The sequence below is a fragment of the Hemiscyllium ocellatum genome, chromosome 39 (assembly GCF_020745735.1).
Source record: "Hemiscyllium ocellatum isolate sHemOce1 chromosome 39, sHemOce1.pat.X.cur, whole genome shotgun sequence".
Lineage (NCBI taxonomy): Eukaryota > Metazoa > Chordata > Chondrichthyes > Orectolobiformes > Hemiscylliidae > Hemiscyllium > Hemiscyllium ocellatum.
This window is the reverse complement of record NC_083439.1, coordinates 8,627,427-8,655,293: the sequence shown is the minus strand read 5'-3', so window position 1 is coordinate 8,655,293 and position 27,867 is coordinate 8,627,427. Positions and strand designations below refer to the sequence as shown.

The window sequence follows — 27,867 nt, the reverse complement described above, 5'->3', positions numbered from 1 at the left end:
ACCCTCAGCTGGAGCCCCAGGCTTCCTGGTCACTCACTCACTGAACTGACCCTCAGCTGGAGTTCCAGGTCTCCTGGTCACTCACCCACTAAACCGACCCTCAGCTGGAGCCCCAGGCTTCCTGGTCACTCATCCACTAAACTGACCCTCAGCTGGAGTCCCAGCCTCCTGGTCACTCACCCACTAAACTGACCCTCAGCTGGAGTCCTGGCCTCCTGGTCACTCACCCACTAAACTGACCCTCGGCTAGAGTCCTAGGCCTCCTGGTCACTCACCCACTAAACTGACCCTCAGCTGGAGTTCCGGCCTCCTGGTCACTCACCCACTAAACTGACCCTCAGCTGGAGCCCCAGGCCTCCTGGTCACTCACTCACTGAACTGACCCTCAGCTGGAGTCCTGGCCTCCTGGTCACTCAACCACTAAACTGACCCTCAGCTGGAGCCCCAGGCCTCCTGGTCACTCACTCACTGAACTGACCCTCAGCTGGAGTCCCAGCCTCCTGGTCACTCACCCACTAAACTGACCCTTAGCTGGAGTCCTAGGCCTCCTGGTCACTCACCCACTGAACTGACCCTCAGCTGGAGTCCCAGCCTCCTGGTCACTCACCCACTGAACTGACCCTCAGCTGGAGCCCCAGGCCTCCTGGTCACTCACCCACTAAACTGACCCTCAGCTGGAGTCCTAGGCCTCCTGGTCACTCACCCACTGAACTGACCCTCAGCTGGAGTCCTAGGCCTCCTGGTCACTCACCCACTGAACTGACCCTCAGCTGGAGTCCCAGCCTCCTGGTCACTCACCCACTAAACTGACCCTGAGCTGGAGCCCCAGGCCTCCTAGTCACTCACCCACTGAACTGACCCTCAGCTGGAGTCCCAGCCTCCTGGGGGGTCACTCACCCACTAAACTGACCCTCAGCTGGAGTCCTAGGCATCCTGGTCACTCAAACACTAAACTGACCCTCAACTGGAGTCCCGGCCTCCTGGTCACTCACCCACTAAACTGACCCTCAGCTGCAACTGTTGCTGGAACCTCAAAGCTGACTGAAAATTCCCAATCACCATCTTGCAATTGGCTTCATGCAGCTGTTGTTAAATTGGCTACTAGTCAGATGCAGGCAGGTTACCATGCCAATCCCATCCCATCTCTAGTAAAATGGCCGTGTTGTGTTAAGTCTCACAGTAGATGTGCGATATATCTTTACGGGACATGTTCGTGATGGTATCACGACATCATAATCTGTGACCTAATGGTACAAAGGTACCAGAGCTCTGCTCTCTTGCAGCATTGCACTCAGACAGAAATGTGCGACAGTGCGGCTCTATTTCTCACAGTGAGCACAATTCAGGTCATTCTGCTATAATGCTGTAGAAAATCGCTAACAGAAAATCGCTATACCCGTTCAGTACAAAGGTTGCATTATCCAAACTTCCACTATTCATCAATCACGTTATGGCCAATTCGCACGGACGAAACGCATGTTTTAGCAGAACGACCTATACGTATACAGATACCAGAGCTGTTATAAATATTCATGGAATTCTTCAATACTGTGTGATCCACATCTCAGTTGTTTGTTATGGGAGCTAACACATCACGAGTGTTGAGGATTGTCAGCTATCACATCTTACTCTCACATCAGTCTCGAGGTGGGAATACAATCAGGAAACTGAGCGGTATTCTCAATGCCCCAGCAGCAGCTCAAAGCCAGCTCCCGATGTCCCACTTCAGAGTTCTTTTCTCCTTTTCATCTTACAATCCTTCAATACCTGTGATGCCTCGGGAATTTGATATCTAACAATAGGATAGTGCATTGCTAGTTGATGAATAAGTAAAGCAGTTATCAGCTAAAATGTCAAAAACCATTTGTTATAAAAACCATGAGCTTAAGTAAGCTATTCACCACAGCAGCAATTGCATTGTTGTATGTTTTAAAATATTGATTCAAAGAAGATAAGCATCTCCCTTTGTAAGAACATGTTCAATATTACACCATAAGATTCTTGCATACATATTTTACAGACATATTTTGACACAGAAAGGAGGGGGATACTGGGCCATGAGGTTACAGATTGTGTTGGAGTACAATTCTGCTGCTGTTGATGGCCCACAGCGCCTCATGGATGCCCAGTTTCGTGTTGCTAGATCTATTTGAAGTCTGCCCCATTTAGCACAGTGACAGGGCCACACAACACTCAATGTGAAGGCAGGACTTCATCTCCACGGTGGTCACTCTTACCGGTACAGTCATGGGCAGTTGCATCTGCAGCTGGCAGATTGGTAAGGATGAGATCAAATATGTTTTTCCCTCTTGTTGGATCCCTCACTACCTGCTGCAGACTCAGTCTGGTAGCTATGTCCTTTAGGACCTGACCAGTTCGATCAGTGTTCCTGCTGCTGAGCCACCCTCGGTGTGGACATTGAATCCCCCACCCCAAGTACATTTCATGCCTTTGCCACCCTCAGTGCTTCCTCCAAGTGTTGTCCAGCATGGAGGAGTACTGATTCACTAGGCAAGAGAGGACAGTACTTGATGATCAGCAGGAGGTTTCCTTGCCCACGTTTAACCCAAAGCCACAAGACTTCATGGGGTCCAGAGTCAATGTTGAGAAATCCCAGGCCAACTCCATCCTGAATGTATCCCACTGTGCCACCACCTTTGCTGGGTCTGTCCTATTGGTGGGACAGGACATATCCAGAGATGGTGATGGTGGTGTCCGGAACATTGTCTGCGTGAGTCTGATATGTCAGGATGTTGCTTAACTAGTCTGTGAGACAGCTCTCCCAATTTTCGCAATAGCCCCTAGAGATTAGTAGCGTTTGCAGGGTTGATAGGGCTGTTTACGCTGTTGATTTTTCTGGTGTCCAGATCGATACCAGGTTCTCCATACAATTTCATTTCTTTGTTAAGATTTAATAGTGACTGATACAGCTGAATAGTTTAGCTAGAACATTTCAAAGGGCAATTGAGAGCCAACCACACTGCTGTGGGGTCTGGAGTCACATGTAGGCCACACCAGATGAGAATGGCAGGTTTCCTTCTCTAAAGGACATTAGTGAACTATAGGCCCCAACATTCCGGCAATAGTAGTGAAGGGTTGCCATTCCCCTAGCCAAGCTCTTCCAGTACAGTTACTAAACTAGCACCTACTTGACAATGTAGAAAATTGCCCAGGTATGTTCTGCACATAAAAAGCAGACCAAATCCAACCTGGCCAATTACCACCGCGATAGTCAACTCTTGATCATCAGTAAAGTGATGGAAGGTGTCATTAACAGAGCTATCAAGCAGCACCTGCTCAACAACAACCTGCTCAGTGTCACCCAGTTTGGGTTCCCCCAGGGCCACTCAGCTCCTGACCTCATTACAGCCTTGGGTCAAACCTGGACAAAAGAGCTGAATTCCAGAAATAAGGTGAGAGTGACAGCCCTGGATATCAAGGCTACATTCGACTGAGTGTGGCATCAAGGAGCCCTGGAAAACTGGAATAAATGGGTATTGGGGGCAAATTCTCCGCTGGTTGGAGTCATACCTGACACAAAGGAAGATGGTCACGGTTGTTGGTGATAAGTCATCTCAGCTCCTGGACATCTCTGCAGGAGTTCCTCAGGGCAGTGTCCTAGACCCAACCATCTTCAGCTGCTTCAACAATGACTTTCCCTCCACCATAAGGTCAGAAGTGGGGATATTCACAGATAATTGCACAATGTTCAGCACCATTTATGACTCCTCAGATCCCGAAACAGTCCATTTTCAAATTTAACAAGATCTGGACAATATCCAGGCTTGGGCTGTCAAATGGCAAGTTACATTTATGCCACACAAAAGCCAGGCAATGATCATTTCCTATAAGATTTGCCCTTGACATTCAACAGTGTTACCGTGATTGAATCCTCCCCTATCAACATCCTGGGGTTACCATTGACCAAAAACACAACTGGACCAGCCATATAAATACAATAACTACAAGACCAGATCAGAAGCAAGGAATACTGCAGCAAGTAACTCACTTCCTGACTCTCATGAAACACAAATCAGCAATGTAATGGAATACTCCTCAGTTGCCTGAATGGGTGCAGCTCTAACAAAACACAAGAAGCTTGACACCATCCAGTACAGAGCAGCCAAAACATGCACACCCCGACCACCGACACTCAGTAGCAGCAGTGTGTGCCATCCACGAGAAATTCACAAATGACCTTCAGACAGCACCTTCCAAACCCACAGCCATTTTCCATCTAGGAAGTAAAGAGTAGCAGATACGTGCAAGCAAGTACCAGCAAGTTCCCCTCCAACCCACTCACCATTCTGACTTGGAAATATACCGCCATTTCTTCAATGTCGCAGGTTCAGAATCCTGGAATTCCCTCCCTTATGGCATTGCAGTTGAACTGCAAGGGTTCAAGGAGGCAGCTCACCACCACCTTCTCAAAGGGCAACTAGGGATGGGCAATAAATATTGACCCAGTTATGACACCCATACACCATGAGTGAATAAACGGCCCTTGCTTGTTATTTGGGGTAAGAATGTTCCTGATCTGACAGACAGGAAATACACACCTCGTCTAATTCAGAATCTGGCCAAAAATGAAGGACTTGTACTTACATCTACCTGGTTATCGCCAACTGCTTTACAGACAATGAAGTACTTTTGACATGTAGTCACTGTTGTCCCATGGGAAAGAAAGATACACGTCACGATCCTGCACAGGAAAGATTCAGCCTTCTTTTTGCAGACTCGTTTTTCATCTTTAAGAACATCTTGATGCATTGCAGAGGTTTACCAGGAGAACATGCAGCAATGTTTGCATCATGCACATACATGTGCACTCACACACGGACACGCACACACACAGAGACACAAACACACACACACACTCACAAACACAAAGACACAAACACACTCACGCTCACTCACAAAGACACACACACACACACACACACACACACACACACACACACACACACACACACACACACACACACACACTGAGAAAGGGAGAATGCTGGGGACTGAACAGTGAATGTAAAATATGTGACACACGCAGCTTTCTCACAATCAGTAGTGGCCATCACTCCCACTAAGTGATCAGAGCATCTCTCCCTGAAGGGTCATAGAATCATGGAACCCCTGGGGTGTAGAAGCAGGCCATTCAGTTCCATCAAACCCACACTGACCCTCCAAAGAGTATCCCACCCACACCTTTTCCCTGTAACCCTGCATTGCCCAGGGCCAATCCAACTAACCTGCACATCTTTGGACTGTGGGAGGAAACCCATGCAGACACGGGGAGAATATGCAAACTCCACACAGTCAGTCGCCCGAGGGTGGAATAAACCTCACGTACCTGGTGCTGTGAGACAGCAGTGCTAACTACTGAGTTGCAAACACACTAAGCTAAATCTATTTCATGGCATGTGACAGAATATCCTCATGGTGTTATCTGACAGTGCTTGAGTCCTGTTTCCTGACAGAAAGTCTTCCAGTTGGTGAAGTGTGCTTTGGTAGGATGGGGATTGGGAGATGCCAGTTAATGGGCCATTCTGGTATCTGTTGTGCCATAGAATGTGAGTCTTGCCATATTTATTGCAGACCATTTGCAACACAGAAGCAGGTCACTTAGCATAACAGGTCCATCTCTGTGTTTATATTACACACAAGCTCTCTTTCACCCAATACCCTCATCTAACCTTAATGAGACATCCCTCTATATCCCAGTCTACTTCCTACCTCCTTGGGCTGAGGGACATCAGTACAATCCATTTTGATGTTCACTTCCAAGGGCTCGTTCTGACAGCACTGTCGTGGTTTATATGATGTCAGCTCCACCATGTCTTCCTTGTTGGTCGCCACTGATTCATTAGAGGCAATCAAGTTACCAAGGTGCTCCTAGTGATAGTAAGAAATGGAAACAGAAGCATATTTAGGTAACGTGGGATGGAATGAGCAATGTGTGTCCAGGAGGACAAACGGTACTAAATATAAATTAGTACACAGTCTTAATTAAACCCCATCTGGCACATTTTGGATAATCAGATAACAAGATAACCCATGGGACAGATCTTGATTTGATTCAATTGTGTAAAATGGGTCTTTGCATATCTCTCGTTTGTTTAAAATTTCTTCTGAAGTTAATGCAAAACTGGCTGCCCATTTATTATCATCTTTTACACTATCATATGAAATCAAGAGCTATCCTCATAAGTCTGAAGCTCAAGTAATTTATCAGTGTCATCACAATTCCTCAGTATGTTGCTGCCCAGGGAGACATTAATATGAACAAATTTAACATAATTTAACATTCTTCATGGTTGTCTTGGGCTATCCCTTCAACATTGCAGATAGAAGATTCCAGAAATTGCTTTCTGAAACCTGCAAAGAAGCATTTTGAACACAAGGCCCAATGCAACAATTGATTTGCATCAAAGTTTGGGAGAAGATTTGTAGCTCGGGTGCTCGTTGTTGTGGTTCTGTTCGCCAAGCTTCCCATGATTTGCATCATTTCCCATGTAAGCTTCCACAGAGATAGTTCTGCATAGCAATCACATGGGTATTTGCATCAGTTATAAATTCAGGAAATTTTTCCTGGGATTGTTTTCCAAGCTTTTTCATTTCAAATTGGAGGTGTAGTGGAGAGTGAAGAAGGTTACCTCAGATTACAACGGGATCTTGACCAGGTGGGCCAATGGGCTGAGAAGCGGCAGATGGAGTTTAATTCAGATAAATGCGAGGTGCTGCATTTTGGGAAAGCAAATCTCAGCAGGACTTATACACTTAATGGTAACGTCCTAGGGAGCACTGCTGAACAAAGAGACCTTGGAGTGCAGGTTCTTAGCTCCTTGAAAGTAGAGTGGCAGGTAGATAGGATAGGGAAGAAAGCGTTTGGTATGCTTTCCTTTATTGGTCAGCGTATTGAGAAAAAGAGTTGGGAGGTCATGTTGCGGCTGTACAGGACATAGGTTAGGGCACTATTGAAATACTGCATGCAATTCTGGTCTCCCTCCTATCGGAAAGTTGGTGTGAAACTTGAAAGGGTTCAGAAAAGATATACAAGGATGTTGCCAGGGTTGGAGGGTTTGAGCTACAGGGAGAGGCTGAACAGGCTGGGGCTGTTTTCCCTGGAGCATCGGAGGCTGAGGGATGACCTTATAGAGATTTATAAAATCATGAAGGGCATGGATAGGATAAATAGACAAAGTTTCTTCCCTGGGGTGGGTGTGTCCAGAACTAGAGGGCATAGGTTTAGGGTGAGAGGGGAAAGATATAAAAGGGACCTAAGTGGCAACTTTTTCATGCTGAGGATGGTACGTGAATGGAATGAGCTACCAGAGGAAGTGGTGGAGGCTGGTACAATTGGAACATTTAAAAGGCATCTGGATGGGTATATGAATAGGAGGAGTTTAGAGGGGTATGGGCCAGGTGCTGGCAGGTGGGACTAGATTGGGGTGGGATGGACGAGTTAGACCGAAGGGTCTGTTGTACATCTCTATGACTCTATAAATATCCTGGGGTAGGAAGGGCATTGGAAAGGAAGAGACATGATTGGCTCAGGAATGACATGCTGACTTTCCCATTACATAGCCAAAGTACATTACTCAGGGTATAAGGGCATTTCGATCAAGTCTGAAGTGCAATTGATCAGTCCTATGTTCAGATCCCACCATGACAGTTGGTGGACTCTAAATTCAATATTGAATTACAGTGGTAATATCCCAACCCCTGAGCCAGGAAATCCATGTTCAAGACTCCCCTGCGCCATTATACGTCCGTAGAAGACTGCGTGCCAAAGACATTAATCTGGATGCTCCCCAACCAGAAACTGTGGATGATCCGGGAGATCCGCTCCCTAATGAAGTCCAGGTCAGAGGCATACAAGTCAGGCAGCTCTGACCTAGAGAGGAAATGCAGGTACGACCTTCGTAAGGCTATCAAGAGAAAATACCAAATTAAACTTGAGATATAGGCTAACCACGTGGACACCTGTCATAGAGTCGCAGAGATGGACAGCACAGAAACAGACCCTTTGGTCCAACTCGTCCATGATGACCAGATATCACAACACAATCCGGTCCCATTTGCCAGCATTTGGCCCATATCCCTCCAAACCCTTCCTATCCATATACCCATCCAGATGCCTTTTAAATGTTGCAATTGTACCAGCCTCCACCACTTCCTCGGGCAGCTCATTCCATACATGTACCACCCTCTGTGTGAAAAAGTTGCTCCTTAGGTCTCTTTTATATCTTTCCCATCTCACCCTAAACCTTTGCCCTCTGTCCTGGACTCCCCCACCCCAGGGAAAAGACTTTTTCTATTTATCCTATCCATTTCCTTCATAATTTTATAAACCTCTATAAGGTCACCCCTCAGCCTTCGATGCTCCAGGGAAAACAGCCCCAGCTTGTTCAGCCTATCCCTGTAGCTCAAACCCTCCAACCCTGGCAACATCCTTGTAAATCTTTTCTGAACCCTTTCAAGTTTCACAACATCCTTCCGATAGGAGGGAGACCAGAATTGCACAAAATATTCCAAAAGTGCCCTAACCAATGTCCTGTACAGCTGCAACATGTCGTTTGGAACAAGACTCACACAGTATAACAGCCTACAAAGCAAAGTCAAACAGAATTGCAGGCAACAATACATCCCTACCCGATTGAGGTCAATGCATTCTTGAACAGAAGGTGAGTGAAACGATGACACCTGTCCCGACAGCATCAGGTACGCCTATACCCACTGTCACCACCGCAGATATTAGATCGGCATCCTTGGGAAGTGACTGGTCCGGATGGAGTCCCGCTGTGCCCTCAGATCCTGTGTGGACCAGCTGGTGGGAGTATCCACTGATATCTTTAACCTCTCCTTACTGCGATCTGAAGTCACCACTGCTTGAAGATCGCCATCATCCCAGTACCAAAGAAAATCCTGCAGCGTGCCTCAATGATGACTGCCCTGTGGCTCTGACCTCTATCATTATGAAGTGCTTCATGAGGTTAGTCATGGATCACATCAGCTCCAGCCTGCAGCAGTACCTTGATCCTTTGCAATTCGTCTCTTGGCACAAGGTACACAACCAGCACCATCTGCCTGGCCCTACATTCATCCCTGAAGCATCTGGACAACAAGGATATCTACATCAGGCTCCCACTTATTGACCTCATTTCCACCTTCAACACCATAATTCCAAACAAACTCACATTTTAAACTCTGAAACCTAGGTCTTAGCAACCCCCTCTGTAATGAAACCTCAACTTCCTGACCCATGGACTACAATCAGTAAGAATAAGGGACAATACCGCCTCCACTATCATTCTCAGCACCAGTGCCCCACAAGTCTGTGTACTCAGCCCCTGACTCTACTCCTTATTCACTGAAGACTGTGTTGCCAAATTCCACCCCAACTCCATTTACAAGTTTGCTGATGTCTCCACTGTTGTAGATCGGATCTCAAACAATGACGAGACAAGATACAGGAAAGAGACTGAGTGCTTAGCAGCTTGGTGTAAGGACAACAATCTCTCCATCAACGTCAGCAAAATGAAATAGCTGGTCATTGACTTCAGGGCAGGGAGTGGATGGTCCTGACTATATCAATGGTGCTGAGGTGGAGGTAGTCTCTGGGTGCGATGATCACCAACAAGCTGTCCTGGTCCACCCACGTCGGTGCGATGGTCAGGAAAGCACGTCTCTATTTCCTCAGGAGACTAAGGAAATTCAGCATGTCCACATTGAATCTTTCCAATTTTTATGGATGCATCATAGAAAGCATCCAATCCGGATGCATCACAGCATGGTATGGCAACTGCGCTTCCCAAGACTACAAGAGAGTCATGAACACAGCCCAGTCCATCATACAAAGCAGCCCTCCATCCACTGACTCCATTTATAGTTCCCGCTGCCTCAGGAAAGTGACCTGCATAATCAGACCTCTCCCACCTTGGTTATATTCTCTGCCAAAGTGCAGTGAAATCGACATTTCGGGCAAAAGCCCTTCATCAGGAATAAGGGCTTTTGCCCGAAACGTCGATTTCGCTGCACTTTGGATTCTGCCTGAACTGCTGTGCTCTTCCAGCACTACTGATCCAGAATCTGGTTTCCAGCATCTGCAGTCATTGTTTTTACCTCGATATTCTCTGCCACCCTCTTCCATCAGACAGATGGTATAGACATTTGAATACACATACAAACAGATTCAAGAACAGCTTTTTCCCTGCCATGAATTGACTTTTGAATGAACTTCTCAAACGTTAATGTTGATTATTCTCTCTCTCTGCACCCTCTCTGCAGCTGTAACACTGTATTCTGCACTCTGTTCTGTTACTCTGATGCCATCTGTATGGTATGATCTGCCTGTACAACCTTTTCCCGTATCTCAGTACACGTGACAGCGATAAATCAATCAAGCACCAGAGATGGGTCATAACATTACTGGCTAGGTTGGTTGAAAATATGGAAAAGGCCGTTACTTTCAGTCACTGGGGCTCAGTTGGTCAATGGTGTTAACTGAAAGGTTGGCCTTATAGTGCAGTGGTAGTGTCTCTACCTCTGGGTCAGAACGTCAGAAGTGTAAGTCCCACCTATCTTGGAATTGTTTTATAACATGTCCAAACATGATTAAAAATAAATAAGGGGTAATTTCTTCCAGGTACAGTACCCACACAACCAGGTAAGAGATAGTTGCAATAATTGGCAGGCACAGGCTTTGATGTCCATTGGCTTGGAATGAATACGCTGGAAAATTTCACTGAAGTCCAATGCAATGCTAAAGGGTGCACTGGGTGCTATATCGAATTGCAAAGTTGAATCTGAGTTAACCCAATATAGGAAATAGCTAATGGCTGGTGAAACTCAATAGACCTGCAGCATCTTTGGAGAGAGGAACAGTTTCTCTCTCCACAGATGCTGAAAGGCCTGCTGAGTTTCTCCAGGCATTTTCTGTTTTTATTTCAGATTTCTAACATCCACAATAATTAGCTTTTCTGGGAAATAGCCGCATTAGTCATGAAACGGCATGTTATTGGAAACTTTTGGGAAAAACCCCATAAACCCTGGTCATAGGACTGGAGTTATAAAGCCAGGGTGAAGCAGAGAATCATATTCGCTGAGGGAAGTAGCAGAAACAGAGGGCAGACCTGCGCAGACTTCTGGTATTTCTTGTTCCTCAGATTTCTTGTCAGCCGCTTTGGTTCGTTGCCCAGGAGTTCAGGTTGTCGGAAGTATTCGTAGAGTTGGTTGGTCCATTGGCCGAGGCTCCTGATATGGAGCCAAATAGTGTCTGCAGATTAAAACAAATGTCAGCATCACAAACACCAATCTCCTTCTTTGTGGCTGGAAACAACAAATGCTGGAGGTCACAGTGGGTCAGGAAGCACCCATGGAGAGAGAGCAAGCTCATGTTTCCAGTCTCGATGACTCTTCATCAGAGCTGACACGAAGTGTGGAGGGGGCAGCTGGACTTGAAATGTTAGCTTGCTCTCTCTCCATGGGTGCTGCCTGACCCACTGTGATTGTCAGCATTTATTGTTTTCAGTACAGATTCCAGCATCTGCAGTAATTTGATCATTTTTCTTTCTGGACTGACATAATAAACAGTTACAGTGGCATGCCACTAGATGTCAGTCTCTGTACATGGTTTGGAGTCCAGTGTGTGACCTCCCTCAGATAATGGTTTTACTCATCATTCATGTCTTTTCTCAGTTGGGCAACTAAATGATCCAGTTGCCTGGTGACTCCTGATGGTTATATTTATTTTGACATTGGTTTCAAAAATATAAAAATGATAGCTTTGAGGAATAATTCCCTCAACCTTACAGCTGATAAAAGTACAGAAGAAACATTTAAAATCACAGCTGGCTCATTTATCTAAGTAGGCATGTAGGGTAATACTACAGGATGCAGTATTATGGTAGGATTTCAGCTATCTACTGACCCCTGCTGGAAACTGTGTGAAGGTCGATTGACAACAGGTCTATCCCTGGTTAGATTCCCCCTTAAGGGAGTATCAGGTAATTAGCCATAATTCACAAAGTACCATAACCATCTCTTGAATTACAGAGTGTTAATTGGTTTTGTATGTAGCCTGAATGTCACAACTCAGTCAGCATGGGTAAAGTGAAGGAGGCAGTTTTAAAATTCACAGGAGGATTGCACCTTTAGAACATAAGGGTCTGCAACTCATCGAAGGCTAGGTCGACAAGCATTGGATTTTGTAAGATCTTAGCAGATCAGAGCGAAATGTTTTCACAGGAGACAAGTGAAAAGACCAAGAAGGTTCCAGATTTGAACTATTTTCAGCTTGAATTCATTTGTTTCAGCTACAATAGAGAAACTCAAGGTAGAGTTGATCCATGACTGAGGCAGTGGAAAGTGGATCGAATCCACACTCAATGTCGCCCAATGGCATCTGTCAGAAATGGCAAAGTATCTTGTGATTGGACATCATCCCAACAAACCTTTAAGATTCAATTGAATAATGATCCAATGAATTTGATGTTGGTGTTGAAAGGGTTGGAGGACTTCAAATGGGACAGAAGAAAATGCAAAGAAAAGTCAGAGAAAATTAACAAGGGAATTAGGCAAGGTTTAGAACATAAGGTGACATGGTGGCTCAGTGGTTAGCATTGTTACCTCACAGCACCAAGGACCTGGGTTCAATTCCAGCCTCAGGCAACTGTCTGTGTGGAGTTTGCACTTTCGCCCTGTGTCTGCGTGGGTTTCCTCCCACAATCCAAAAATGTGCAGCTTAGGTGGATTGGCCATGCTAAATTGTCCATAGTGTCCAGACTGGATGTGTTAGTCAGGGGTAAATGGAGAGAAGTAGGGGAATGGGTCCGGGTGGGTTATTCTTCGGAGGGTCGGTGTGGACTTTCTGGGCTAAAGGGCCTGTTTCCACACTGTAGGGATTCTAAAGAAGGTGAGGAATAGGAGCAGGACCCTGCTCAGCAAATCAATAAAATCATAACTGATCTAATCAAGGCCTTAAATCCACCTTCCTGCCTGCCTGCTCCCCATCAACCCGACTCCCTGCATAACAAGAATGTGTCTAACTCAACCTTGAATCTGTTCAATGGCCCTTCCTGCACTGATGACTGAAACAGAATTCCAAACGTGAGCGACAGTCTGAGAAAAGCATCTCCTCCTCCTCCTCATATTAAATGAGAGACCCCCCCTTATTTTGCCCCTAGTTCTAGATTTCCCCACAAGGTGAAACATTCCCTCAGCATTTATCCTGTTGAAGCCACTCAGAGTCTTAACATGTTTCCATAAGATTAGCTCTCATTCACTTAAACTCCAATGTTGCAACCTGCTCAATCATTTCTCATTAGACAACTGTTTTATCCCAGATATCAGTCTGGTAAACTGTGTGAACTCCCTCCACGTACAAATTCATTTTCTCAACACCTTGTGTTTTTTATCTTGTGGTTATCTTCTTATCCTCTGGGTGGCATCTCATCAAATTCCCATTGGTAAAGAAAAGTGTACAACAAAACTTTTAACTGTTCTAAAGCTTAAAGTTGTCAGGGGCATGGTGGCTCAGTGGTTGGTGATAGAGGGACTTTATTTATTCAGAACAGATATCCAAGAGAATGCGCAATCATAGAAAATCTACAATGTGGAAGCAGGCCATTCAGCCCATTGAGTTCACACTGACCCTCTGACCAGCATCTCTTCCTGACCCACCCCTCTACCCTATCCCTGTAACCTTACATTTCCAATGGCTAATCCACCTAATGTCTTTGGACTCTGAGAGGAAACCCATGCAGACAAAGAGAGAGAATGTGCAAACTCCACATGGACAGTTGCCTGAGGGTGGAATCGAACCCATGTCCCTGGCACTGTGAGAAGCAGTGCTAACCACCATGCCCCTGACAAATTGAGTAATGAACAGCTCCTGAAGGTACATGTGTCACTATTATTTATCAATAGGTTTAAGAGAAGACAGGAGGGTAATTGATAAAAGACATACATAGGAACAGGGTGCTTTTTAACAAACAGAAAACCTGTTCCCATCCTACAGGTCAATCAATTTATCTGCTCCTCTTTAACCCTTTCAATCTTTTTCTTCAAAAACACAACCCGTTACCTCTGGAACCTCCGTCTCCTGAAACATTATTTCCCAGCACCAATCACCCTTCAGGCAGGATCATCCACCTGACATACGTCAATGTCCTTAAGTCTGTACTTTTTGCACTCACTGGTTTCTGAACCTTTGTTACATCAGATCGTTGTGATCAATAATCTGGCAGGTCTCTTTGCAACTTCAAACCTCGTCACTTATAGGTCACCATGATGTCTACTCTTTTCCATTGAAATCCATCCAAACACCCTCAACCCACCTTCACAATGTAAGGCCTAAGCCTTCTTACAGCATACCTTGCTGCTCTGGAGCACTGCTGATGGTAAATGGATGCCACTCATACTTGGCTATTGCTGGAATATTGACATACACATAATCTCCGGGTTTGTAGTGAAAGAACGGCGACCTTTTGATTACGAGATGGGTAACCTGAATGTTAAGAAGAATATTTTCATTATAATCTCACATGCAGAACTCTTCCTTCAAGTAGCTACTTGGCACAATCAAAAACATCACACCCCTCCAAATCCCAGAGAAACCCAACACTGTGTGGGGATCAGTCACTGGAAGTGATTCTCCCCAGAGTCATGATTTGGAGATGCCGGTGTTGGACTGGGGTGTGCAAAGTTAAAAAATCCCACAACACCAGGTTATAGTCCAGCAGATTTATTTGGAAGCACTAGCTTTCGGAGTGCTGCTCCTTCATCCACCTGATGAAGCACAACCACCTGATGAAGGAGCACAGCTCCGAAAGCTAGTGCCTCATCTTAAACCCCACCCATCCTGCTCCCAGGAAAATGGCTTAAAGGCAAGATGGAGTGCAGAACCAGGCTGATGACTGAAGCTGCAACTTTCCATGTCAATGCTCCCTCTATTCCCAGTCCTGGGAGAGCTAAAAATCCAGACTGAGTTGGACTAGAACCTGGTGTTGTGGGATTTTTAACTTTGCTCTTCCCAGAGTGACCACTTATTGGAATAAATCAGGCATTTTACATGCACGTGTGTTTGGAGTGGATCTTCTGTGAGCTGAAGTGGTGTAGGGAGGTGAGTGAACAGGCCAAGAGGTACCCTTGCTACATTGCAGGCACCCTGGAAGGATGGGGCAGTGGGAGGTAGGAAGCTCTCCAGAGAGTGCCGTTGCCCATGCCCGAGGATGTGGTGCTTGCCAGGGGGATTGGAGTGGTGACAAGGCAGGCCAGAGTGTTGCCATGGTTGCAAAGATGTTGCCAGAGTTGGATGGTTGGATCTAGTGGGAGAAGCTGGATAGGCTGGGGCTGTTTTCCTTGCAGCGTTGAAGGCTGGGGGGTGACCTTATAGAGATTTATAAAATCATGAGGGGCATGGATAGGATAAATAGACAAGGGCTTATCCTGGGGGTAGTCCAGAACTAGAGGGAATAGGTTCAGGGTGAGAGGGGAAATATATAAAAGGGACCTAAGGGGCAACTTTTTCATGCAGAGGGTGGTGCGTATATGGAAGTGGTGGTGTAATAACAGCATTTAAAAAGCATCTGGATGGGTATATGAATAGGAAGGGCTTAGAGGGATATGGGCCAAGTGCTGGCAAATGGGACTAGATTAGGTTAGAATATCTGGTCGGCATGGAAGAGTTAGACTGAAGAGTCTGTTTCCCTGCTGTACATCTCTATGACTCTAAGTGGTGGAAGGATGCAATGGCGGGTAAGTGAGGGAGAGATTGGAGATGACACTCCCTCTGACTTTTTCAGTATTGATGATTAAAAGTGTTCTTTTCAGCCAGGCCAGCAGTGGCAGCCTGCTCACTGGCTCACAATGATTGTTGTAACCAAGAGAGAGGTTCAGAGCATCTTGGGAGACTGCATTGGCTTCCATTAACAGGCCTTTAATTACATCAATTGTCTGTGCTCCTTGAAGGCTACAACTCACTCCAACCTCCCCACCCATCCTGCTCCCAGGAAAATGGCTCAAAGGCAAGATGGAGTGCAGAACCAGGCTGATGACTGAAGCTGCAACTTTCCATGCCAATGCTCCCTCTATTCCCAGTCCTGGGAGAGCTAAACATCCAGACTGATTGCTGCTTAATATCACACGCTGAGAACGGAGTACATTCCAGTTTAATTTAGATCCTATTTCCTCAGGCTCTTGGTGATGTCTCAGTAGAGAGTGGAAAATCAGAGAGTTGCAAACTGACAGTCAGTAATTAGGAGATGTCTAGTAGTTGAACAAAAAATACAAAGACAATTTTTATTATTCATTTACATAATGCGGATATCATTAGCTGGGTCAGCATTTATTACCCATCTCCAATAGCCCTGAGGGCATTTAAGCGCCAACCATATTACCATGTGTCTAGAATCACATACAGCCTACACTGGATATAGATGGTAATCATCGTTCCTAAAGGAGGACATTAGTAAACCAGATGGGTTTTCCCCAATGATGGCTTCATGGTCATTATTAGACTCTTAATTCCAGATTTTTTTTTATTTTGAATCCAAATTCCACAATCTGCCATGATGGGACTCAAATCCAGGTCCCAACAACATTACTTGAGTTTCTGGATTAATAGTCTAGTTACAACACTACTAGGCCATTGTGTAATATGTGATTTTAACACATTGAAGAGCCAAAGATCATGAAGCAGGGATTCTTTATTCCATTGGCGTTGGGTCATTACAAGCAGAAAGGGGGAGAAAAAGCAACTATTTGAACGGTAAACAAGGAACTATTTACAGAATCTCCATGGAATTAGCCTGTGAATTATATTGGGTTGAAGAATTCCTTTTGTTTGCTCCCCTTTGCTACCAGCCCTCTTCCCACCAAAGACAACTTAGTTCCAGCGAGATCCTGTTGACTGCTCCAGTTTCCCCTCTCTCACCATCGCCACCTGTTGGTGGGGGTCCTGTTACAATTCCGACATCCTTCCTCAGTAATGTACTTGGGGAATAACAACAACTTGCATTTTTTTTAAACAGAGGAGACTAAACTGAGGAGACTCTAAATCTCCTGTTTATATTTTTTGTACCACACTGCTGCCTAACTGCGGTAGTGCTTATAGCAACCTGCATTTATATGGTGGCAAGTTCATCTCAGAGTCGAACAAGACACTCAATTTTTAACAGTCTGGTTTGATCTCAGGCAGGGAGAAGGATAGTGACGGTAACTATAGAATGGAATTTGAGGCAGGGACCAAAAATAAAGACTATTATCTTTGCAAATTTGGTATACAACGGACCAGCTTTTTCCAATTTATCCATATTTTCTTAACCTTATTGTTCCATACGTTAGGCCCGTTGTGTGCTCAGTTGGCATTCAATGCCCACATCTGATTGCCCTTAAGGGGAGTCACTGTGAGGTCTATAACTGAGATGCAACAATGAGCAGCCAACGTACTAACAGGTCATTAGAATTGCTTCAATGCATCTCTTGGCTAATCCAATGTTAGATTAACGTCAAGCAAATAAATCAGCAAAAAATATCCTTACACTTAGGTGCTCCATGTGCTTCTCACTATTTGAACAAGTATTTAACTGACAGTTTATAATGTAGCCCACCCCTGAACCAGAGAAAATGCCAACTGACCAGATTTGTCATTACAGTTCCTGAATAAAGTATAACTTTTGGTAGATGGATGGCCACAAAAGTTAGCTGAATTTTTCATACTCTAAGATCCATTATTACAATATCCCGGTATCTGTATTCAATCAGGAACTGGCTAATGTTGCTACAATAGACATACTGCTCCAGATTTAGGTTAGATTTTCTTTCCTTTGTCAAATAGAGCACCCTCTGTTGTGAAAGGATCTATTCGAAGGCTCAAACCCAAGGAAATGGGCCAGTAAGCAGAGGTGGTGGTGTTACTGACACTGGATGAGCAATTCAAAAGACCAGGCCAATGTTGAGGAACATGGATTTGAATCCCACCATGGCAGCTGATGAAAATTGAATCCAAGAATATCTGGAACAAGGAGCCTAACCTAATGGTGATCACATAATCATTGCTAACTGTCCTAAAAAAGCACAACCCATCTGGTCGATCAATGTCCCTTAGTGACATTACCTGGTAACATTTCCGAACCTGTACCTGGTCTGGTCTACATGTGACTCCAGCTCACGCAACAATGTAACTAACTCTCAAATAAAAACTGAAAGAACTGTGGATGCTGGAAATCAGATACAAAAACAGAAATTGAGGAAAATCTCAGCAGGGCGAAAGTGAGGACTGCAGATGCTGGAGATTAGAGTCAAGATTAGAGTTGTGCTGGAAAGGCACGGCAGGTCAGGCAGCATCCGAGGAGCAGGAAAATCAACATTTTGGGCAAAAGCCCTTCATCAGGAATGGACGGCTTTCCTGAGGAATGGCTTTTGCCCAAAACATCAATTTTCCTGCTCCTCGGATGCTGCCTGACCTACCGTGCCTTTGCACGACACAATCCCAGCAGGTCTAGCAACATCTGTGGAGAGAAATCGGAGTTAAAATTTCAGGTCCAGTGACCCTTTCTCTCCACAGGTGCTACCAGATATGCTGAGCTTTTCCAGCAATTTCTGTTTTTGTTTGGTGTTTGTAATTAACTCTTAACTGTCCTCTGGGCAATTAGGGGACGTGCAGTAATTACTGGCTAAGTCAGTGACGGCCACATCCCGTTAAATTAAAAAAAAACAAATTTAAACAGCGTCAAAAAGTGGCTGTCTCTGCACTTATTCAATGATGAGTGTGAACACACACTGTACATCACTCACCTTAGATGGCAGTAAGTTAACCTCCACAACCTGAGTGCCACCAATTCGTGAAACTGTGATTCCCACTATTTTTTCCATAAGGAACAAGAATCCAGAGACCACAAACCACTTCCAGAAGTTGGAGCCATGGAGGATTAACAGAGACCAGACCCAAATATAACTCAAGTGTGTCCAATAAAACACCTGGAAGAGAGGGTTTTGGATTGTTCAGCATCAAGAAACCTATGGTCAATGTCATGACTCTCTGTGATCATGCACATTTTAAGCACCGGTTCATCAATATTGATCAAAAACTGCATCTCTAACAGACAATAAGATCCATTTGACACAGACTTCTGTGTTACATCAGCTGCTGTGAACTGGGTTATCAGGACGAAGTTCAGAATATGTATCGGGTGATGCCAGTCAGACAGGATCAAGGAATAGGACCACAGGATGTCATTAATAAGCTTCTTGTGACAAACCCCACCTGCCAATTAGCAAACATCGAACTTTGTTGGTAAGACTTGCCCTTAATAGACATATTCAGGACTAGCCCAGGCCCCTGTACTACCAACCTCCACCACTGGGGCCACAGTGCCAACTTTTCATGCACTTGCAGAGAGCCACAGACAATGCTGCATACGGCCAAGGTGAGTCCTCTCAACAGATTGAGTTCCTTTTTTACTCATGCATGGGGTGTTGATGTTATTCGAGCCAGCATATATATTTCCCATCCCTAATACTCAAAGGGCAGTCCTGTTCCTTGGATGCTGCCTGACCTGCTGTGCTTTTCCAGCACCACTCTAATCTCGACTGTGTTAATAGTCAGCAACATTGTTGTGGGTCTGGTGCCATGTGCAGGTAAGATTTCCTTCCCTAAAAGACATTAGTGAACTAGACTGGATTTTACTCACACAGTCGCTGTTCATCATAGAATCACTGCAGTGTGGAAACAGGCCATTCAGCTCCCCACCCCCCACCATATTCTTGTAACCCTGTATTTCCCATGGCTAATCCACCTAACCTGCACATCCCTAGACATGATAGGGCCATTTCCCAGTGCTAATCCACCTAGCCTGCATGGTGGCTCAGTGGTTAGCACTGCTGCCTCACAGCACCAGGGTCCCAGGTTCGATTCCAGCCTCAGGCGACTGTGTGTAGTTTGCACATTCTCCCAGTGTCTGTGTGGCTTTACTCCAGGTGCTCCTGTTTCCTCCCACAATCCAAAGATGTGCAGTTTATGTGACCATGCTAAATTGCCTGTAGTGTTAGCTGGATTAGTCAGGGGTAAATATAGGGGGTGAGGGGGTGGGTTTCTCTTCGGAGGGTCAGTGTGGACTTGTTGGGCCGAAGGGCCTGTTTCCACACTGCAGGAAATCTAATCTAATCTAATCTAATCCCTGGGCACTATGAGGTAATTTCTCACTGCCAATTCACCTAGCCTGCACATCCCTGGAAACTGAGAGGTAATTTCCCAAGGCCACTCCACCTAGCCTGCACATCCCTGGACAATTTCTATGGGTCTATGGGGCAATTTCTCATGGCCAATCCACGTAACCCGCACATCTTTGGACCGTGGAAGGAGACCCACCATGATCAACCATGATCACTAATGGTACAGAAAGCTTGATGCTGAACAGCCTACTCTGTTTCCTATGTTCTATCATGAAGAATCATTAACCAGTAGGCAATTGCTGAAATTGGAGAGGAGGGAGATCATTGTTCATCTCCTTGTGCTGGTTCACAGTTCAGAGGCTCCCTTGCAACATCAGGTTGGTGCTGAATTTATGACCTAGGGAGATGTGTGGGAGAAAATAGCTCTGACTAAAATACAAGGCTGTGTTCCCTTGGCAAAATTAAAAACAAAGTTTGACTTAACATTATGTAATGGTGATGTTACTGAATTAGCAGAAACCTGGAAAAATAATGCAAAGCACATAAGTTCAAATTAGCATGGACAGAAGATTGGCTGGCCAGCAGAAAACTGAAGGCATGCATCAGTGGGTCTTTTTCTGATTGACTGGATGTGGTAAGTAGAGTATCATTTGAGTCTGTACTGAGACTTCGACCTTTTACATCACAAGTCACATCAATTACTTTAAAAGGATAAAAGGTGTGGTGCTAAATCTGCAGATAACATAAAGATGAGTAGGAACAGATGTTGTGAAAAGGATATAAGAAGGTTGCAAACAGATATGAGTGAGTGGGAAAAATCTGGCGGTTGGAATATAAGATGGGAAAATGTTAATTTGTCCATTTTGGCATGAAGAATAAAAAACGCAGATAACTTAAATGGAGAATGACTGCATGCTCGATACAGGAAGAATGTTTCCAATAGTGAGGATGTCCAGAGTTAGGGGTCACAGTCTCAGAATAAGGGATAAGCCATTCAGGACTGAGATGAGGAAGAATTTCTTCACTCAGAGAGTTGTTAACCTGTGGAATTCCCTCCCACAGGAAACTGTTGGGACCAGTTTGTTAGATATATTGGAGTTGGACATGGCCCTATCGGCTAAAGGAATCAAGGGGTATGGAGAGAAAGCGGGAGTGGGATACTGAGATTACATCAACTGCCATGATCATATTGAACAATGGGGCAGGCTCGAAGGGCTGAATGGTCTATTCCTGCTCCTATTTTCTATGTTTCAATGAAACAGCATCCAAACAGTAATAATAGACTTAACGTAGTGTGCAACCATGTATATTAAGTCAAGCAACATTATCCTTTGATCATGAATTGTCTTGCCTTAATGATTCTACATCAATGTGGTTTTTAACTTAAATTCTAAAGAGTACTGATTATAGTTTCTTATACCTCAAAATGTCCACTCCTGCGAACAAATGTACTTGAACAGATTAACATCAAAATTATCAGAAGCAGCAAAATTACTCCAGTAATGGATGCCGTTCCATAAATCCAACCAATCCCAGGTCTTGTTGTGAAGAGGTACTCCCATAGCTGGTAGGTTCCACCACTGAAAGTCAAATTCACTGCAAAAGGAAATACATCGTGATAAACGCACCATCTCTTGGTGTTATTGAGGTGACTGGAATGGATATATCTAAGGGGAAGTGAGATTAGGACAAGGAAAAAGGAATTTAAAGACATATTGATGTAAGGATTAGGATCGCAACTCCATGAAACTTGCACCATTTCTTCCCTGTGGCTGGTTCTCTCCTTAATCCTGGTTCTCTGGCTTGTGTCATTCCAGCAGCTAGGATATCCCCCCAGCAGCCACAATCACCAACACCTCCATAAATTCCAATCCTTAGTGTTTTTCCAATCAAATCATTGAAGGTAGTTTAAATGTTCTATTCAAATGAAACCCTGATCTTCAGGCTTTGAAAACACTATTGCAGAAAAGATGGTTTTTTGTGTGAATTGTATTGTCCATCACCTTTGAATACTTACCAAAGTTTATGAGATGAGCAATAGCATGAACAACACTCAGTCCAAATATAGCAAATCCCACCAGCTGGTGCAGGAGTACATGCTGATCCAAAGGTAGAATCCTCACCACCCAAGTTGCTCTTAACCAGGTCAGACATCGGCGTAGCATAAGGACCTTAACGATGGAAAAGTAGTTAAGGTTTGGTTAAAATATTCTTAATTTCTTAGAAAATAAATAATGACAAGAACAACAAAAATTGGCTGATATATTCAAAGTAACCTGCTTGTCTTCAATGCATCCAATTGCAGAGTGGGTCAGGCAGGGGGTGTGGGGGGGGATATAAAGTGGTCGCAGATTAGTCTAGTACAGAATTCAGGAGAATCCTCATTACCCAGAGAGTAGAATTGGGTCCTAATATGAAGAACTGAGTGCTGAGGAAGCTTGGGTGAATGGGATAAGATAAATGGCTCCTTTAGAGAGCTAGTAGTCAACACAATGAACCGAGTGGCCTCCTTTTGCGTTTAACCATTCTATGGTTCAACAAAAACAAATCCTGCTGATTTTGAACAGTTTGATTAAATTCTCCATTGCCTGCTTATAGCAGTGACCAAGGCAAGGGGAGGTGGAGTTAGCAGGATTCAGCAATCTTCAAGTTGTCATTGTTTGTATTGGAGCAGAGACATTGAAGGGGTGAAAGTGAGGACTGCAGATGCTGGAGAGCAAATTCTAGATTACAGTGGTGCTGGAAAAACACAGCAGGTCAGGCAGCATCCGAGGAGCAGGAAAGTCGACGTTTAGGGCAGATTAAGGCACATTCCTGATGAAGGGCTCCTGCCCGAAACGTCGATTTCCTTGCTCCTCGGATGCTGCCTGACCTGCTGTGCTTTTCCAGCACCATTCTAACCTTGACATTGAAGGGGTGAGCAGCCCTCCCTGAAATGGATTTTCCCTGGTTTATATTTCTATTTTACACAATCAATTAGAGACATGAGAATCTGCTGATGCCTCAGCTGTGTGCTGTGAGGAGGGAGAATCTCAGCATTGTCCCCTGATAATTGCGTATGCACCTTCCAGCAGCAATCAATTGACAGCAATCAAGAACAGAGGGGCCCTGATTGTTTTGCCATTCTGTATGAGCACAGCTCAGTTACTGTGGCTGCAATTAAGTCCTCATGTGCTAAGGACCTTTGTTGCTTGAACCTGCTCAATTTGTACCCTTCAATTTCCTTTACCTGAGAAAGTTCAGTTAAATCAGGTTCAGGTTAAATTCCAACAGGAGCTTATTTCAGTACTCACCCCGATGAAAGTACAGTTAAAGTTAAGGCACTGCCCACAACCTTTAGCCAACATGACCCATCCACCAACGTCAACGTGTTTTAGTGCAGCAAACGTGAAAAGAAAGATATTGACGAGGATGTAACAGCACATGAAGAGCAGCTTGCGGCTATTATTGTGCCAGTAGGCTGGTGTCAGATACCGCGGGGTCTGCCTTGTGTACTTCTCTGTTGCTGGTGGCTTTAGCCAATTGGCAGCACTGCAGGAAAAGAGTTACCAAATTAACTGCTGTCCTCCTTCAGTGGAGTGAGATATGTTACCTGTAAACTTCCCAAGGCTGATAATAAATAGCATTGCACATGTGTGAACTACAGTGAAGCTCCCTGTTCAACGATTCTACCATGGGATTTGAACTCAGGACGGTATAGTGGCTCAGTGGTTAGCACTGCTACCGCTCCCAACCTACCAAAACACACTTCACCAATTGGAAGACCTTCTGTGACAAATCTGGGCTCGAGCACTGTCAGATAACACCGTGAGGATATTCTGTCCCATGCCATGAAATAGATTTAGGTTAATGTATTCATGACCCAGTGGTTCAGTGGTTAGCACTGCTGCCTCACAGCATCAGGGGCCCAGATTCGATTCCACCTTGTGTGACTGTCAGTGTGGAGGTTGCATATTCTCCCCGTATCTGTGTGGGTTTCCTTCAGGTGCTCCAGTTTCCTTCCACAGTCCAAAGATGTGCAGGTTGGAATGGATTGAACATGGGAAATTGCCCATAGTGTCCAGGGATGTGCAGATTAGGTGGATTAGTCATGTGAAACGTAAGGGATAGGTTGGGCGGGGGAGTGGGGTTGCTTTTCGTACGGGTGGTGTGGACTTGACGGGCCAAATGGTCTGGAGAAATCCTATGAACTCCAGCATTGTATGTACAAGATATTCAGAGATCCACAGTAATTCCAGAACTGCTGATTTTCATTGGCATCCAAGGCTCACCAAATATAAAATCTAGTATTGAAATTCACCACACTGCTTCCAGACATCTTGTTCACTTCTGCATAAGCTCTCAGCTTATTTCTATGCCTACATTGTAAGTATACAGCCATACAGCATGTAAACAAACCTTTCAGTACAACCAATCCACACTGACCATAATCCCAAACTAAACTAATCCCACCTGCCTGCACTCGGTCCATATCCCTCTAAAGCTTTGCTGTTCATTAACTTATCCAATTGACTTTTAAACCTTGTAACTGTACTTGCATCCACCACTTTCTCTGGCAGTTCATTCCACACATAAACCACTCTCTGTGTAAAAAAAATTGCCCATCATGTTCTTTTTAAATATTTCTTCTCTCATCTTAAAAATATGCCCCCTAGCTTTGAATGCCCCCACTTTCAGGAAGTGGCCCTTGTCATTCACCTTACCTAGTCCCCTCATAATTGTATAAACCTCAATAAGGTCTCCCCTTTACCTCCTAAAACCCAGTGAAAAAAAGCCTCAGTATTTCCAATCTATTTTTCTATCTCTCACCCTCTGTTCTTCAGCCCATTGTGTCTGCTGCTGTTTGTTTAGGCTAGACTGGCTCCTGGAATAAATGGGCGGTTGACTGAAGAGGTTAGGCCTTTACTCATTAAGAGTTTTGAGGAATGAGGGGTGATCTTATTGAAACATACAAGATGCTGGTGGATCTTGACAGAGTAGATGATGAGAACACGTTTCTAATCGTCGGGGAATCTCAAGTTGGGGGACATAGTAACAAAATAAGGGGATCCACCTTTCAAACTGAGATGCAAAGGAATTTCCTCTCCCAAAGGACAGTGAATTCTCTATCCCACAGAGTTGTTGAGGCTGGATCACAGAAACGATTTAAAGAGGAGGTGGAGAGATTTTTGAAATATTGTGGAATTGACGGCTTTGCTGAGCTAACATGAGAAAGGAGGCAAGGACTGGGGCAGATCAGCCACGACCTTGTTGAAAGGCTTTTGAGGGGCTGAATGCCCTCCTCCTGCTCCTATTTCTTGTGGTCTTCTGCATTGGACTAATCCCACTGCCCTGCTCACTGCGTAACATCGTGTCTGATTTCAAACACAAGTGCGGCTGACACTGAATTGAACAAAGACATTCACAATCTCAGCAGATGACAGAGACCTGTGAATGGTACTGGGTCTTCACAGACTACAATGAGTACAGAGGTATTTAAGATGGTGGAAAAATGATTGTCAAGAATTTATCAAAACCGTGAGATGATGTCTATCAGGTGAAATTAGACAGACTGGGACCCCTCATTTCAGTAAAGGGAGGGTTGTCAGGGGACTTGATAGGGATCTTTATGATTATGAAACACTTGATATGGAATTCATTGAGAATTTTTTCGCTCATAAGTAAGACTAAAGGCCATAGTCTCTCTCCTAGAGGAGGTAGGTTGTGAAACTTATAAGGGTTCAGAAAAGATTTACAAGGATGTTGCCAGGGTTGAAGAGTTTGAGCTACAGGGAGAGGCTGAATAGGCTGAGGCTGTTTTCCCTGGAGCATCGGAGGCTGAGAGGTGACTTTATAGAGATTTATAAAATCATGAGGGCATGGATAGGATAAATAGACAAGGTATTTTCCCTGAGGTGGGGGGTGGGGGATTCAGAACTAGAGGGCATAGGTTTAGGGTGAGAGGGAAAAGATTTAAAAGGGACCTAAGGGACAACTTTTCACACGAAGGGTGATGCGTGTATGGAATGAGTTCCCAGAGGAAGTGGTGGAGGCTGGTACAATTGCAACATTTAAAAGGCATCTGGATGGGTATATGGATAGGAAGGGTTAACAGAGCTATGGGCCAAGTGCTGGTAAGTGGAACTTGATTGGGTTGGTATATCTGATCAGCATGGACGAGTTGGACCATGTTCCAGGCTGTATATCCCTATGACTCTATAATATAAGATAGCCATTAATAAGTCCAATAGGATATTCAGGAAAAGCCTCTTTATGTAAAGAATGAATCTGGATACTATTGTCTAAGGGATTCAGGGCCCTGGAGCAAACTTGTGATGATGTCACCAAGCTGCAGATCACTAAACATAAATAGAGCAGCATGGTGGAGTCAGAATAGACCACATTATGTTAGGGACAAGTCTCTGGAAGGCTAACATGAACACACAAGGATGGATTAATTTGTGACTAATTTAATCATAATGTATCTATGATCACCAAAAACAGCAGAGTTTAGTATGAAGGTATCCTTAATAGTATTACTTCAAAGTCAAAGCGTGAAAACAGTTTGTAATTTTGCTCATTCCTTAATCAGTCTGGAAATTATCCAAGCTCATTGTGTGACATCAAACCACATGATAAAACAGTGACTACGAGTAATCCATGAGGCAAACAATACAGAGACATTCAACGGGAAGTTAGATAACATGAGGGAGAAAATATAGAACACTGTGCCAACACCATTGGATGAAAAGCGGTGGGAGAAAGTTTCTTAGGAGCCGTAACATTGGTGTGGACCAAATGGCCCAATTTAATGGTATGCCCTGATTTTTAAAAAATTCTTCATTCACAGGATGAGGGTATCGCTGGCTAAACCACCATTTATTGCCCAACCTGAACTGCCCAGAACGCAACTACGAGTCAACCATATTGCTCTGGGGACTACAGTCACGTGTAGGCCAGACTGGATAAGTTTCCTTCCCTAAAGGGCATTTGTGAACCAAATGGGTTTTTTAGACAATGGTTAAAAGGGTCATCATTCAGATGTTTATTGAATTCAAATTCCACTATCTGGTTCACATACCATAATCAAACTTGAAAGCCTTTGTAAAATTCTAATTGGCACTGGTCCAGACATTCCACCACATTCAAACAGCAGCAATTACTTTTTTATGTGAAAAATGCTTCGTGTTTGTTCACACTTGCCACACATAATTTTCTGTTACGTGTCATCTCGTGTGTTGGTGAACACTTAACATATTTATTTGGAACGTTTCCTTTGATACATTAATAGAGATGCAAACACACTTATAACACCATTAAAATAGTAGAAAAAGAAATTTAATTTGAATGGTTTAATTATTGCCTGCTAATGTTTTAAAGAGCTTTACTTCAAAGTCGTTAGAAATGACAGGGTCTATTTTCAAATTGCCACTAGTCCTGCACAAGTGCTTAATGTATTTGCATTTAATCTCTTTGCAAATGTTTCAACACAGCACCAGTCAGGTAATGTAACCTACAAATCATATTGAAATGAGGGATCAATCTCTCAGTGCCTGTAGGATTATGCAGCACTCAAAGCCACAATGCAGAGAAGTACATGGACAACTGTGTTTATTTGACATCACTGCACAAGATTGATGTTACAGAATGGTATCACCAATCCTCAGTAGCAGCAATGTGTACTGTCTTACAGGATATATCAAGGCTCCTTTGACAGCA

The 27,867-nt window shown here is 44.4% G+C and overlaps 1 protein-coding gene across 1 annotated transcript in view; it reads right to left on the bottom strand.

Annotated features, from left to right (window-relative positions):
* The window catches only part of nox5 (NADPH oxidase, EF-hand calcium binding domain 5), a 75,335-nt gene that overhangs the window by 35,930 nt on the left and 11,538 nt on the right, over nt 1–27,867 (bottom strand). Inside the window, exons 4-10 of the mRNA XM_060852848.1 lie at nt 23,463–23,700; nt 22,187–22,340; nt 21,590–21,765; nt 18,793–18,975; nt 14,371–14,503; nt 11,130–11,272; nt 5,731–5,889 (exon numbers count right to left, since the gene is read on the bottom strand). Of these exons, the coding sequence (XP_060708831.1) occupies nt 5,731–5,889; nt 11,130–11,272; nt 14,371–14,503; nt 18,793–18,975; nt 21,590–21,765; nt 22,187–22,340; nt 23,463–23,700 (1,186 nt within the window). The remainder of the gene's footprint in view (nt 1–5,730; nt 5,890–11,129; nt 11,273–14,370; nt 14,504–18,792; nt 18,976–21,589; nt 21,766–22,186; nt 22,341–23,462; nt 23,701–27,867) is intronic.